This window comes from Sinohyriopsis cumingii, chromosome 13 (genome assembly GCF_028554795.1).
Source record: "Sinohyriopsis cumingii isolate HCF-2022 chromosome 13, ASM2855479v2, whole genome shotgun sequence".
Classification (NCBI taxonomy): domain Eukaryota; kingdom Metazoa; phylum Mollusca; class Bivalvia; order Unionida; family Unionidae; genus Sinohyriopsis; species Sinohyriopsis cumingii.
The window spans coordinates 909658-925554 of record NC_142973.1 but is presented as its reverse complement, the minus strand read 5'-3'; the positions used below and the strand labels follow the sequence as shown (position 1 = coordinate 925554).

At 34.0% G+C, this 15897-nt stretch overlaps 2 protein-coding genes across 3 annotated transcripts in view; one reads left to right on the top strand and one right to left on the bottom strand.

Annotated features, from left to right (window-relative positions):
- The window catches only part of LOC149784835 (uncharacterized), a 165884-nt gene extending 155658 nt beyond the window's left edge, over positions 1-10226 (bottom strand). For both annotated transcript variants that reach the window (XM_089978396.1, XM_089978397.1), the window contains exons 1-3: positions 10117-10226; positions 9918-10006; positions 8833-8936 (exon numbers count right to left, since the gene is read on the bottom strand). In XM_089978396.1, the coding sequence (XP_089834522.1) occupies positions 8833-8936; positions 9918-10006; positions 10117-10132 (209 nt within the window). In that variant the 5' untranslated portion in view covers positions 10133-10226. The remainder of the gene's footprint in view (positions 1-8832; positions 8937-9917; positions 10007-10116) is intronic.
- Positions 10227-10348: 122 nt separating this feature from the next.
- The window catches only part of LOC149784834 (uncharacterized), a 91855-nt gene continuing 86306 nt past the window's right edge, over positions 10349-15897 (top strand). Inside the window, exons 1-2 of the mRNA XM_089978394.1 lie at positions 10349-10403; positions 15232-15438. Of these exons, the coding sequence (XP_089834520.1) occupies positions 15309-15438 (130 nt within the window). The 5' untranslated portion in view covers positions 10349-10403; positions 15232-15308. The remainder of the gene's footprint in view (positions 10404-15231; positions 15439-15897) is intronic.

Below are 15897 nucleotides of genomic sequence, written 5' to 3'. Positions count from 1 at the left end.
TAGAAAAATTGAGAAAGAAATAAATACCTAACCATATACATCCTTAGCTTCAAGTCTGGCTACGGCCTAAACCCTAACCCTATTCTGCATCAAACTAGGTTTTTGTCTATATATTTATGATCCTTTAATTGATGTTGTCAGACATGCCAATGAAGTGGCCAATTTGGAATGTTGTAAAACTGATATAATAATAATAATAATAATGAGGACTTTGTACAGCGCTTAATCTTTAGAAGCTCTAAGCGCTTTACAACATTAGACAACACCTATAAGATAAAAAACATATAATAATATTACAAAAACAAACACCATGAAATTAGAAAAAACATTAAAAAATAAAAAACATGCTGAGAATATTTCAGGTAGGAAACATTATTAGATCTTTAAGTTTGTTCTTGCAGTCGAAATAAGTGAGTTTTGAGAGCCCTCTTGAATGTGATCACTGTGTCTTTGTGTCTAAGTTCAGTGAGCATTTCATTCCATGTTGCTGGGCCTTGGTATGCAAAAGAACGCTGTCCATATGACTTTGTTTTCATAGTGGGAATAATGAGTATATGATTGTCAGAGGAGGAACGTAAGTATCTTGCTGGTGTGTACACATGGGTGAGATCGGATAGGTATGTTGGACTAGAGTCCGACAGTGAAACATAGCACAGAGAACAAATTTTGTGTTTGATTCTGGATTGAATGGATAGTCAGTGTAGGGTACAGAGCAGCGGGGAGGTGTGCTCTGATCGTGGTACTCTAAGTATGATCCGAGCAGCTGTGTTTTGAACTTTCTGAAGTTTCTGGAGTAGATATTGAGATGAACCAGACAGAATTGAGTTACAATAGTCCAGTCTTGAAAGTACTAATGAACACACAAGTGTTTTAGTGGCATCAACTGAAAGATATTTGCGAACTGAGCTGATGCGTCTCAGCTCAAGATATGCAGCCTTGCATATGTTCATGACATGTTGGTGCAATGTGAGATTACTGTCCAGAGTAACACCTTGGTTTCGTACTGATTGTGTGAAGTTAATGTTGGTGTTGCTGATATTTATTGTTTGAGGTAAAGGATGTGAATGAGAAAGTCTTTGTGTTTTGATCAGAATGGCCTCAGTTTTATCATCATTCATCTGCAGCTTGTTACATGTCATCCATGATTTCACATCAGAAATGCACCTCTCTACACCTTGGATGGTAGCGTCAACTTCAGCTGGGTGTCTAGATTTGTATATTTGGGTGTCATCAGCGTACAATTGGTGAGACAAAACTAAATTTTAAAACAAGTTGGCTAAAAAAACCTGCATGCATGTTTTGGTTATTTACAAGAGTATGTGCATGTGTTAACGCTTGTTGACGCTTGCACAAAGGATGTGCATGTGTTAACGCTTGTTGACGCCTGCACAAAGGAAAAGTAATTTGATACAATATGTAAATCATACAACAATGATTTGTTTAAATATTTATCATCTGGGTAAAGATTTTGGAAGCCCAGTGTGTACATGACAGGATTGTAAACTGTTATCACTTACCTTCTATTTTGCGAGAGAAATAGGCAATTGCATACATTTTTCTCCAGGATAAAGGTAAGACTCGTGTATGTTCATAATTTTTCGTCACCAGTGTGATGAAACCGTTCATCATCAATGTTGAATCTTTGTATAATTTATTGTGAAATAATTGGTACTTTTTGTCGTTTGAAATCGGGTGCCATTTTTACTACTGTGTGTATTGGGGGCTTTCCACTAGAAGGCGCTCAGGTTAATCTTTCTGAATTCTTCCATATTTAGTCATATTCGTGAAAACTTTGTCATGAATTTCCCGAGTGTGTTCCCAAAACCTATAAATAGGGGTGAGATCCACCATTTTGGCAGTTGTGGTTCTACTGGATTCCAGTAAAGGTCTCAAGACCAAGCAAAAAGTCTCAACTGATAATTTTAAACCTTAAAAGCAAGGTAGAGTAGTTACTACCGACACATTAAATTTAGTACTCATAATGACTACTATAAAGTTTCTCTGTAATTGTTTCAACGTTTAATTCCTCGTTATATCAGATAAAAACTCACACAGAGGGATTTAGCTGACGACACTGTCACTGTGTCGTCATCAACACAGCCGTCTGCTATCCATTGGAAATTTAATATTCCGATTGGCATTATCAAATTTCCTACTCAATTAACATTTGGAAATCACAAATTTCCATCCATTTTGTAGTGGTTGTGTCATTTAGCTGTCGAAATAATATACCTGACACAATGACACACTTTGTTCCTACAAAACGACACACAATGTCGCATTCAACTCAAGCTACACACTATCGACATCCAGTTTCAAACTGTGTCGCTCAAAACGACACACTGTGTCTCAGCCAACAAACGCGACATACTATTAACATCCGGTTCCAGACTGTGCCTCTAACATATTTACCACTGAAATCTAAAGCACAAACCCGGGCCTGGTTCCGAACTTTGATTGGGTACACAATATCATTACCACTTTGGTACATTATATGACCAAATTTTGAGATAATTAGCTTCTTTTTCTGTATAAGATTAGTTTGGGAATTGGGATTATCCGAGTTTGATATCATGTGAATTAGGACAAATGGAACATTTATGCTGATTTTCACATGCAATTTAACACTGAAATTATTGTTGTCATTTCAACATGCTTTATGAAACATCTGTTCTGAAATTGGCAAATCATATAATTCACTATTCTGAACACTAGATTTTGTGAGAAAACACATTCAACCCTGAAAGACATTTAATAAACTGTGTTGACTATTTATATTTGTTTTGTTTTGTGCTTTTATGATCTATAGAAGAACTTTTGTTGTGAACACACATTTCTTGACACTACAATACACTGGAGAGGTCTAGTAACTGAAAAAGGCGTGAGCTGTCCATCTATTCCATTTTATTTGACCTTGACCTTTGGCACGTTACAATATATCCCTTTGTGAGGATGTGAATCATCCTATGTTAAGTATATACACCTCTCCCTCGATAACTCATGCACAACGGGGTCCACAAACATAGACCGCACTATAAGCGAGGCGTGCGTTACCGACGGACCTCCAAAAATTGACCAAAAAAAATCGCTTTGACATCGATAAAGCCCTAAGCGGTGGGGTGGGGGGCAGCGTTAGGGAACTGGGCTGTTTAGTTACTGAATCCTCATTTCACAATAACGTTGATAATAATTTTTAAAAATGCGCCTTTTCTAATGAAGTTGTTCGGTATTCTGTTTAAATAACATTTTTTCTCTCAAAATATCCAACATATGAAAGATCGTTCCAACTGGTTTCGAACAACCATCACATGTACGCGAAAAATCTGTGTATTACGTCACTGCTTTTTGTTTTCTTGATCAGTCTGGTTTCCGTATTGGTATTTAATGGTATCTTGCCAAATCGGATGTCCACAATTTGGGAACTAGGCTAACTGTTGACACACCACCAAACAAGATTCCTTTTTTTCCTTCAAAAATGCGCGACAATTGGTTCTTCTACGTTGAAACTCAATTTTTCATTGTTCAATTACTACACTGTTAATGTCGTGACTTGATTGGAAGTAATAATAAAACTTCTTATCATCCCTGAGGATATCTCTAAATGCCAGTTCAAGAATTCTCTGAAATTCGCTTGCCCACAATGGTCCATATCTGTGAAATCAAGCTCTTTATTTTATGAAGTATTCATTTCGCTTTGCTGCCTTGTTATCTTTGATCAAAGTTATGAAAGAGTCAGTTAATTTAAGGTAGTTTCTGTTACATACACAATAACATTTATTACAGTGTTCGACTGATCAAATGAAGTGAGTTCACCTGACATATGACCTAGGCCGCTAGATTTTAAGTTAGTCCGATTTTTGTGCCTTTTAACTTTTCTTTTATTGCACCTCCTTTTTTTATTCAAAAGACATAATTAACGTGATAATATAACAGAGGACAGCTTTTTAATTCAGTACAACAATACAACAAATACTTCCGCAAGTCAGTTATCAAAACACGGTCGGCACTTAATTAGGTTCTCAGAGAAACGGATGTGGACATAGCTGTTACGGTAGATTGATGCATTTTACGTTTAATTACAAGAGGACACATTGCACTTATGACGATTACACTTAAAATAAACTAAAAGATGGAACTAGAACACAAATTTCAATTGATAATTTTTTTTATTTAATTTGCATTTATTTGTTAAAGTACTGCCAACACTCAGCGTAAGTGACATTTTCATTGATCAAAATTTCCTGACATATCGTTAATTGCAGTGTACTAGGAATCTTTTTTGGAAAGAAAATGTAACAAATTTATTTTTAAATTTGATATTTCAGTGTTTATTAAAATTTCCAGGTCCTATCTACCGTTTTCAATGATAAAGTGAGCGATACATCAAATTTTCCGTTACCAATTTTGATCGCGATTTTCTTCAAGTTCAAGAAATAGGGATACATTTTTGGGGTATTTTCGGGTTTAAAAAATGGGATCCACACCTGGCACCGCGTTATAAATGGGTTCGCAAGTTATCGAGGGAGTGGTGTATATGCCTTTGTGAGGGTGTGAATCATCCTACATTTTTCAGGAGCTCACTTCTTTTTTTGCATAACTTTTTTGTCATTAACTGTGTGTTTTGTGTGTTTACTGTTTTTTTTTATAGTGTTTTATGTTTACTGTTCCTTTCTGATAAATACCTTTCCCAGGTGTTGCTGTCCTTCTCAAAGTTTCCATATTGTACCAACAGTGTAGCTAGTAAATTGTTGGCTTCAGTATCATATGTAATAAAATGAAATTTTTAATATCCACCATTCATCTGTGACAGTTACAATAGTTTTGCAAGGAGTTAAGCCACTAAACTATTTTGAAATGCATAATAAAAACATGATGTTTTGTAAAGAGTTAATCCAATGAACAATTTTGAGATGCATAATAAAAAACACGATGTTTTGTAAAGAGTTAATCCAATGAACTATTTTGAGATGCATAATAAAAAGACAATGTTTTGTAAAGAGTTAATCCACTGAACTATTTTGAAATGCATAATAAAAACACGATGTTAATATCATTTCAGTCATAACAAGATTCCTCTAGAATCTCCGTAGATTGTTTACTGATGGAAACTACAGTGGTACATATCACATTTAAAAATGCCCTGGTTATAATGTGCACCTATACAATTTACTATTATGTAAATAGCAATTTGACATGGTGAGGTTCCTTAGGGCAATAAATATATCCAAAGCTTTCATTTTCTGCTTTCTGTTTTGGTTTGGTTCTTTTTTCTCTCACAACAACAAAACAACTGAATCAATATTGTTGCATCAAAAGTATAATCTAATTGTACAATAATCCCTTTGTTAAAAAACACTTGTCTTAAAAATGCTATAATAATTTTTATTAGTGTTATAATATGCTGGTAGAATATTAAGTAGAAATATCTCAGATCTAGTCTACAGATGATAATCTGAAGCCAAATAATTCCTAAAATTAAAACAAATGATTAATGATGCTAACATATATTGCATCATTTTACAAAGTTCAATGCTGATTTCAATTAGCTATAATGCATGAATGTGATTAGTATTCAAGTTCTGATCCTGTCTTAGTGCAAATATCTGAAATCACATATTTCAGTTAATAAGTCGAACTTACCATGAACAAGGTACTGAAAAATACAAAGGGATTTCATTTCTTGCCAATTTTTTTTCTTTTTCTCAGACACTTAAAAATACATCATTGGCGGCTTCTTTTTTCTATTGCTGTGAATCTGATCTATTAATGTGCCTATACTATATCCAGCTGCTCTTGTCCAAATATTCTGAGTGAGTTGTGTTAAAGAATGCCTCCAACCATACACAGAAACAAAAGGAAAAAGAAAGAAATTCTCCAATACAAATAGCAATCGATATCTGCCCATCAGTTTTGTTTATAGAAACATAAAATGGCATTTTACATTACTGTAAGGTAGGTCTATATAGTGATAGAAATGACTGGTGATTTAAGCAACGCATTGTCTTCATTTTTCTTCTCATTAACGATGACCGCAAAACAGAACATGGATACCATTTGCACGTGTTAGATGGTTACAAAAAGTATAATCTGTCCAAAAAAATCAAACTTGTTCTCAAATGAGCTGCTAGTGTTTGAGGACTTCACAGGGTTCCTGCAATCTTTAAAAAATGACTTTTCCAAAACTTGTCCAAGACCTTTTACCAATGTCAAGAGTACCTACTACGACCCATAATACTTACCTAAAATGTATATTTAGCATAAAAACATTTTTCAGCTGGCTTTGGGCATACTACATCCTATCGGACAGTTCATGCTCTTCTGAGTGCCATGAGTAAAATAATTTTGAATGGCAGCAAGATCCCCGGATGTAGTCTGAAGTTTATGGGGAACCTACTCTGACAAATCCATTATTGAAGTTAGGGAGGTTGGTAAAACTTTTGCTACTGCAAACAAAAATGTGACCAGATAATAAGAAATAATTAAATTTCATGACTATTCCAAAACTTTGAAAGACTTGTGAAAATTTAAATACTTTTCGAGGCCCTTGAAAGGCTTTTCTGTAATTTACAAACTTTTCCAGGATTTCCATGACTGCAGAAACCTTGACTTCAAAATGTAACAATACAGCAAAATTTGAGGTTTTGGATTGAACAGAAGCCTATTTAGAAATCAAATTAACTTTTAATTTCACACTATTTCATTAAATCATTTGTACATATGCTGCAGGTGACATATTAGTGGATATGGCATAAGCAGATCATATATTCTTAATGGCTCTTTAATTTATAACTAATTTGGGGGCCAAACATAACTCTTATCGAACCTTGTCCTTTTGGTCCCATTCCAATTAGTAACCAATTTTATTATTTGGATTAGCAAAAAAGCGTAGCACTTCAGAATTTTCTTTTCTGGATTTTGCCATCATTTAACTTCAGTCTTAACCCATCAATTACCAGTCTTTTAATTATGATTTTTATCTTTCTCTAATTTTCTTACTTCAAAAGTTGATTAGTCACCTTGAAAAAAAGTGTCTATTTGGCAATTGTTACATTTAGGCTCTACAAAACAGAAAAAGAAAAGAGTGAAGACAACAATCTTTGTACAATTTAACAAATAATTTATTTCCCTAAAAAAAAAAAAACAAGGTAAAAATGAGAAACAGAACTTATGGTTCTACAAATCAAATCCAAAAATAATCCAAGAATTAACATATAGAAGTCCTAGTAGTAAAAAGTCTTAATGAAACTGGGTACAGATCATGATGAAAACCAAAATGGAAGGCAATGACGTATACCGTGGTCAGCGTCATAGTGATGTTCCAACAGTTCTTTGTTGAATCACAGAAAATAATTTTCCAGTGCTTGAATTCTGTGTAAATTTCTACAGGTGTCTTTGTACAAGAATTAATTTAGAGCACGATTATTTCCAGGGAAAAATAATCTCTTAGAATCCAAATAATTTGAAGAAAAATTAAAAATTCAACTCAAACTGGCCACAACAAAACACCGTTGAGTGTCAGTGGTTTAAAGCCCCACTGCCCAAATCCTCAATAGAAAAGTTATACACTAAGATCCAAAACAGATTCCAGTATGAGGGTCACATGATGTTTCTAGAACAACAAAGAAGCTTTTTACATGCCTGATAATACATACTCCCAGTATGGCCTTGACCTAAACCAATGATTTTTACTCTGGGAAAGAATTTTAAACAAATTTAAACAAATTGTTTACTTCAAATCTTACATATTCTGAATCAAGGTCAGGAACTAGGTCAGCGTTAGATACAAAGTTTCTATTATTAGTTGTTTATGGAAAACATTCAGGTCAAACTGAATTTCTGGAAAATATCAAATCCAGTAAATAAAGTTACATTACAATAGTATGTAAAGGAATAAAAATTTTGTTTTTAAAACTAACAAACAAACAATTAAATTAAATCAAATATACATAACACAATTCAGCCATCACCCACACAACATAAAATATGTATCATATACAGTGTTGAAAAAGAGACTTAACTTCCTGGATAAAGAAGAACTGGTCCAGGAATTTATTTTTCAACCCTATGTACGATATACCTTTTAAAATGGTGTGCACTTAATATTCTAGAAATCCTCTTTGACATAGTTAAATTTGCCTTCTCTTTCATGATGAAATTAAAATGGAAATTGGTCACTATTCTGTGATTTTTGTGAAACAATTTACATATTTTGCAAAAATGTTATGTGTCCTTTGAATTCTGATTGTTATGCATGCTGATTTTTTTATATCACATATATCTTTTAGGTATTTTATGCCATTCCTGGCTAACTGGAGAACCCTTAGCACATTGAAATGTTTGTTCATACATAATAATTTGCACCACCTTGTGCACATGCAAAATTAGTCCCTTTCCCCAATTTGGTTCTAATAATGATTTCTGCTCGTTTCATAATATAATGCAGTACAAACACACTGCATAAGTGTCGATTCAGAAATATGTGTAATCTTACAGTAAAATATCCTCACAGTAATCCTGAAAGATACTACCAATGGTACTTTCATTTCTAAAAGAAACTATAATTCTAATTTCTTTTTCTTCGCTGAAAAGTTTCTTTTTCAAACTATGGGGTCAACTTTCGAATAGAATATGATCTTTTCACATAGAATTCTGAACCTAAAACATTAACCCTGTCTTAGTTTATTTTGAACATTCACAGCCTGAAACAATTTTCCACAAATTTTATGGTTTAAATTTCTAGATGCATGAAAGACTTTAACACATGATTATTTTAATAACTTAATCGATCATTAATATTTAAATTTAATTCCTGATTAACAAAATCTTGTTTACCAAATATCATCTCTGCCATAGCAGCCATTCATAAGCCGACACAGGAGATCTTGAAGAAATGGGCTTTCAACATGCTTGGAAACTAAAAGAGCTTCTTCAAGGTCCTGAAAAGTAGAAAAGATACAGTATTTCAATATATGAAAATAACATTCTTTTTCAAAGAACTACGATTAAAAATCTTAGTCTGCTTCTGTTTTATGCTCTATTTTACAACAACTGTTAACAAAAGCTTCACACAGGCTGATACATGTTTCTCAAAATAAAACTTGCTTATATGTAATTAAAATAGAATCGCAATACTTGACTGCTTGATTGTATGATCTGATTCACATAAACCTTTAATTCTGACACAGATGTTCTTAGTTAACTGCAACTTTTGTCATTAGTAGCAAATTGTTAAGTTTTCAACTTTACGCTTGGATGCAACTTGACCATGTATCTAAAAAAATAAAAACTGAATGGAAATATTACTGAATAATATGCTTCCTGATTTTATCACTTAAAGGAGAAATTGATGCTGTAGACAATTATCTTGGGAAACAGAGCTCGAAGGTCATATTTGTTTTGGACAAAAAAAATGATTGGTGTGGCATGTTCTCATTTGAATGTCACTGGAATTAAGACATAAGAGCATGCTTCCTGTATAGAGTTTTAACAGTGTATGTTTGCTGGATGGCCCCAAACCGCCTCCAGCAGCCAAAACAGGGGAGATAACTCAGAATTAACTCCCCTGAACAATAAAGCTAGATCAGGCATCACTATAACACTTTCGCAGTTAAGATGCTGACATTTTTAATGTTATTTCACGTAGAATGAATCTAATATATAATATATATTACCTCGGGCTTTGATGAACATACATTTATGATGGTAAAAACTGCTGAATACTCAACTTTCTGTTTAGGTCTGAGATGGCTACTGAGTAAACCTGCAGCTTGATGAAAGAGATTGCGTCACAGCTTTTATGAAAATATTAATGCAAGGAAAATACTGCTAATTTAAGTAACAGCCATTATCAGAATATGAAAAGCATAATTTCTTAAACATTACTGGCGAAACTATTCATGAATTTATTTTGTGTTTACCTCGATGTCAAAATCTGGCAAATCAAATGCAGCCCGAAAAAGGGAGCAGAAATGGGCAACGCTTGGCACTTCCCACCATGATCGGATTTCTGCAAAAGAAAACACGTAGAAAATATTATTTGGATTTAAAGAAGAAAGAGGGAAATTTAAATCCTTTAAAAGGTTTCAATAATTTCAAACAGTTAAGAAATGTTTTTACCTTCAATGGGCTCCATGTGAATTCTTCGCCAAGATATATCCGCGCATGTGCAGAAAATGACTACTTTACTTCCGGTGGTGGCTTAGCGTTTTCAAATGTAATATCTCTGTTATTAGGAAAATATTTATTTATTATTAGGACTTAGGCAGAAGATATTCAGAAACGCTCCGTTATTATGAAAATGCAAGAATTTTGTGTTAAGTGAACTTTCCAGAGGATGGGCCATTCGCCAAGAATTATGGGTAAATTGTCAATATGGCGCTTATTGGGATGCACTCAACTCACAGGTTGTTGTCAGTTATCTGCGAAAGGTTTTTATATTCACCCTCAGCCCGTCCAAAATTTATGAATGTTTTTAAATTTAGTTCTTCTCTGTATGAAATTTGTTTGGTCGAGCAAGAGTAATGTACTTGATAGAAATGCAGAGTGTTTGACCCAAACGTAAACACTAGAAACTCGATGGGTCCCGTCAGAATATCACAATATAGGCCATTCAGGTGTATTTGTTATTAAGATTTGAAAGTAGTATATGAACTGTACAAGCATAAGTGAGTTCTTTTATTTATATTTCATTTGGTTTGTGGATAAAAGGCAAGCATATTAATTCTCGCGTTATATATATATATATATATATATATATATATATATATATATATAGTTATTGCCGAACCCATAGCCCTAGCATAGAAGTTTGTATTTCTGTCTCGATCCCACTAAATTAAATAAGCAAGCAATTTTTCTAAACATGGGATGAAAATGATAACATTCTTGTAGATACTGTATATTTTAAAACTAACCTTACATATTTAATGCCATAACTATCATATCCGTTTGCACTCAGAGGCCTAATAAATGATAATGGCTGGTGATTATAGTTTTTGCATAAATCCCCGTTTGTCTGTACCGTGTCCCCACTGATCTCAATAACAAAAACCTTTAATGTGATACAAAAATGCGAAGAACTTAGTCATATCTTTCATTGATATATAATTTTGTTTCTTTCATTGATTTATTATTTCTAACCTGACATTAACTGGAGTGGACCTAACACTGGCATCATATGCACGTTTTATGCTTAACATGATTTCCATAGTAACAATTTGTAGTTGTCATTATTTTCCTTTGCTTGGTTCGACATTGTAAATATCAAAAGTTGGCAGCGTACTATTTTCCTTTTATGTACATATATGTGTAGTCATGTATGTACCACTTCACTGAAAATGGACTTGTCCAGGAACTGGAAATGACCGGCAAGCAGCGCCTTTTACACTGAAAACTTATGTTTGGTATGAAACACAGACGATAATGGTACTTTGCCCCCCACCCCACCCCGTCATAATCAGGTTTGAAATTAACTAAAATTACAGAAAAATTCTTCAATGTTGTCTTAACATGTGGAAGAGTTCATTTGTTTATGATGAATTGAGCAGCTTTCCTGTTATAATTTGGTCATATTGTACTTGTCTGCCTTTGATTTCTTTGCAGTATGAAAAATGTACAGTCAGGGTGAACATGGTGGATTACATGTACACCGACCAGTCTTTTTCAGCATGTATATACTGCATGGTTTTGCATTATACATTAATTTAAATTATGTTTCAATTACTCAAGCCTGAAACAAATTCAGTAATTTTAGCTACATTCCCTGACACACGAGAAATTGCCAGATTCATTTCATGCACAAAAACAAGAAGGTACACTTATATTATTGCATTAGATTTTGCTTTCACTTTCATTGGTAATATTAAAATTAATTGTGAACCAGATTGTAAATTGGAAGCTAACATTTTGTCATACAAAGCACACATTATATAAAATAAAGCACACATTATACAAAGAAATGTATAGTTTGCATTTTACCCCTACCAAGAATAACTGAACTGACCTGAGTTGACTTTATCATAATGCAGACTTGCTCATTAGTATCATTCAACCAGAATTTATTTAATAGAAATAGGAGGAAATGCTTCCGAAAGAACTAGTCTATATCATGAAAATAATAATGTTGTGGAAAATTGTGAAAAAATTACTTTACAACCATATGCATTTACAAGAGGTTTTGTAAACATAAGAATTTTTTGTGAAAATTCACCCAAATCAAAATAATTCAGATTGATACTCTCCAGTGGAATTTGTCAGAAGATTCTGTGTTTGTTTATGCTGTCCACTATTATAAATGAATGTAATGATCTTTTGGTAAAAAAAAGTCTTTAACGTATGCAAAATATCTTAATACAACCATGATAAGAATATTGTCAAGATAAAGACAGTGCAATGTGATTTTAATATTATCCTACTTGGATATCAGTATACATTTGCATTAAAAAACAGTTCAGATAACTATTCAGATAATTTAAGTAAACAAAAACATGAACAATGAAAAATGACCACAGTATACTTGATAACACAAGAAAAAAAAAACAAGGAAATTTAAATCAAGGGAAAGAATAATGGTGAAAAATTGACTTGCATGAAGAAATTTGTTTGCCAAATTGTGTTGCATATATATAGTAAAACCTGTCTTGAGTGATTGACATCCCTCTATGAGCGACCACCTGACATTTATAACATGAGTAACCACTTGCTGAATAAGACCAGTGACCACAATGTTTTGGCAAAATTTGCATTTCGATATTGCCATGAATGACTGCATTGCAAAAGTGGGGATATCCACTACTGACCTAGATTTAATCTTTTGTAACTATAACCACTTAGATTTTTCTAAATAAAATAGGCTGGCTGCTGATGCAGATTGTTCTAGCACTGCAAACAACCATTTTACAAGAACAGAACAAACACCGATGACCTGTATTAAATACTTTGTAACCGTGACCTTTTGAAAAGTTAAAACCGTTCTGATCAAAAACACACAAAAGTAGATCAGAATGAAAAATGAGTCTGGCTACTGGTTTGTAAATTTGTCAGGTCAAGCATGTTTGTTATAGACTGTAAACCAGGCAAAAATACATTATGAATTGCCTTTATAGCGCTGAATTCAGAGTAGTGGTCACATGCATTGTTTGTCTTTGGAGTAAATCCATATTGCCTGAAGGTGAATGAGGTCTTAGTAAATATCAGCAAGATAAAATGATCAGCACATTTTCCCACTCAGCAGGTGGTTGAAGCAGGACTGGCAAGCCATTGAATTTGCCACCCAGCTAATGTGTGCATATATAGGAAGACTGCGTAAGTGATTTTCTTCATCCCAAATAAATTTGTGTCCAAATTCGCATGATTAAGTGCTTCCGAGACTTCTGATTGGTAATAATATCATTCATGAGATGTGTTTGACATAAAAGATGATTAATTTTATTTCAGATAATATAATGGATATGATATGGTGGGGATTTTTTCAATAAATCAGAGCAAGATATATTTCCCAGCTATTGATCGATGAAAATTATTTTAAAAACTGTCGGGCCCTTGCTCCAGAACATGAAATTGCTGATCTCTTAAATAAACGTATACTGTGGTTTGTATCGCCATGTTCATAAATACTGCTGTACAAAGAGTTTTCTTGGTACCTAGCTCTAATAGGTATGTCATATTTCACAACAAAAAATGTTGTAAACTTGTATTGGAAAGAAAAATGTCTCCCTCCAACTTTCATTCTGTGCTTGCCATTGTAATCTATTTATAAAGCACATAGTATGTCATAAGGATCACTCTGATGGCCTAGTGGTTATAGTGGTTAGAGCGGATGCAGGAGGTTGCAGATTAGAACCATGGCTGAGTCACACCAAAGACTTAAAAAAATGGGACTTAAGTTGCCTCACTTTGCATTCAACATTGAGAGGTTAGGACTGGTCAGCCTGGTGTCAGGATAATGTGTCTGGGTGGGACATGATGCTACATGTCTGCAGCATGATGCCCCAGTGCTAGACATCACTATAAACTGCCACACTGCAGACATCATAGTGATATGGCTGAAAATTTGTTAAAGCTACATTAAAAGTCCAAATCACATCACTCACGACCTCATTAGATTGGTGATAATTTATCTTGGGTTTTGACTCTACCTTCAAACTCTTTTGGCTAGTCAGGAGTCTTTATATAGGCACCATTTGAGTAACTCTCTAGAAATAGAGGCTTGGTTGAAATAGATTACTTAGTATGAAAGTTGATGGAAATTGTGTAGATACTTCAAATTCTTGTATCAATAAAGCTGCAGTCATGAAATTACTAGTGACCTCAGGTGACCTTAATATTATCTGACTTGAAGTAAAGTCATAAAATTTGGACATTGTCTGGCTCTCAGCTTCAGTAATAAAGATGTGTTATTTCTCCAATTCATTGGACATCTAGAGTGCTGTATTTATCTAATGGGTCACATGTCTGTATATGTATTTATCTAATGGGTCACATATTAAAAGGGTTTTAAACAGGTCATCTTCACTACAAATATAACATTTTCATGATTTGAATGTGAAGCTTGCACCGTGTACTTGTGTTTTTTTTTAAAATGCAAGCATACATTTAAGTGGTGTTCCTATAGAAGTGTGCTATGTTAAGAGCATCAATTACAGGAATGAGTACTGTATTTACTTGCTTATAAGTAAATCTAACTGCAAACATAAAAGATACTGACCTGCTGTAACATAATGCACCTCCAAAACAGGGTCTATGTTGTTTGTTCTACTGATTACTCCAAACCAACTGCACAGATGCAGATCTGTGGGTGCATTATGGGTTGGCAGATTTGGGTCTAAGCAGTTTGCAGTTGGATTTTTCTTATAAGTGAGTACATACAGTATCCAAAAAAAACATCAGGGTCACCATTTTCAAGAGGAGTGTCATATGTGGCTTCAACTGCTGGTGTCTCTGGGAGATAAAGAAAAGTAAGATTAGTTGAAATTGCAGTTACCAAGATATTTCTAAATATTTACTGAACAAACTTTATGTATACTTTCATAGCAGGAGCATATGTCATAAATTTAATTTATTTTGCATTCTGACCTCTGGGTCCATGTTTGAGGTGTGGTATGGAGGTGGGGGAGAGCAAAATTACAGTTAAAAAGCATGGGGATTTGCAGCTGTGAAGTCATTGCAATGCTCTGGTGATCTATGTATTAAAAAACAATGTATCTTAAAATTCTCATTTCTTTTACTTTACAGACAATTCATTTTGAATGGATTAAATTGACAGGCTTTGAGAAGCTAATGTCATTGATCCAGATTTAAGAGTGCTGTGTATGGATCCAGATCACTTCAATCAGTCATACAGTCGACTGTCCAATGTGGGAGGGTCATTGCCTCCTCCAGGGGCCCTTAACAGCTACAACCTTCCCATACTGGCCGCTGAACATGCAGGCATTGTGCCAGGTAAGTCGGTCATTTCATCCATTCCAGGGGTCACACTAGTCAGTAAATATTAGGTAAAGTGCTGTCAACTTCCATTTTATACAGACTAGTCAGTATATATCTGCTATTCCTGATATACTCCTGTTGGTGAGCGGTTTTTGTTTATGATGATACACCTAATTGTAACAGAAATTTTAAAAAAAGCCTCAATTTATTTCCAAGCCTATCCTAGTAAAATTTTGCTCCGTGGCCTAGATTTTTGTGCTGCTAAAAGTTTCATAAGATATTTGTCTTTTCTTGTGAAGCAAAGACAAGACAATAGAATCACTTAGGATTTTGCATTTAGCTTGGTTGGTGTGCGGTATATAATATAGTCTTTAATTGGTATTAGCTTGTTCATGTTCGAGGATGCTGATCACGGCTGGCAAAACTAGATCACAATGACCTGCTTTGGTGCTTGAGTGATTATGTTAACATGTT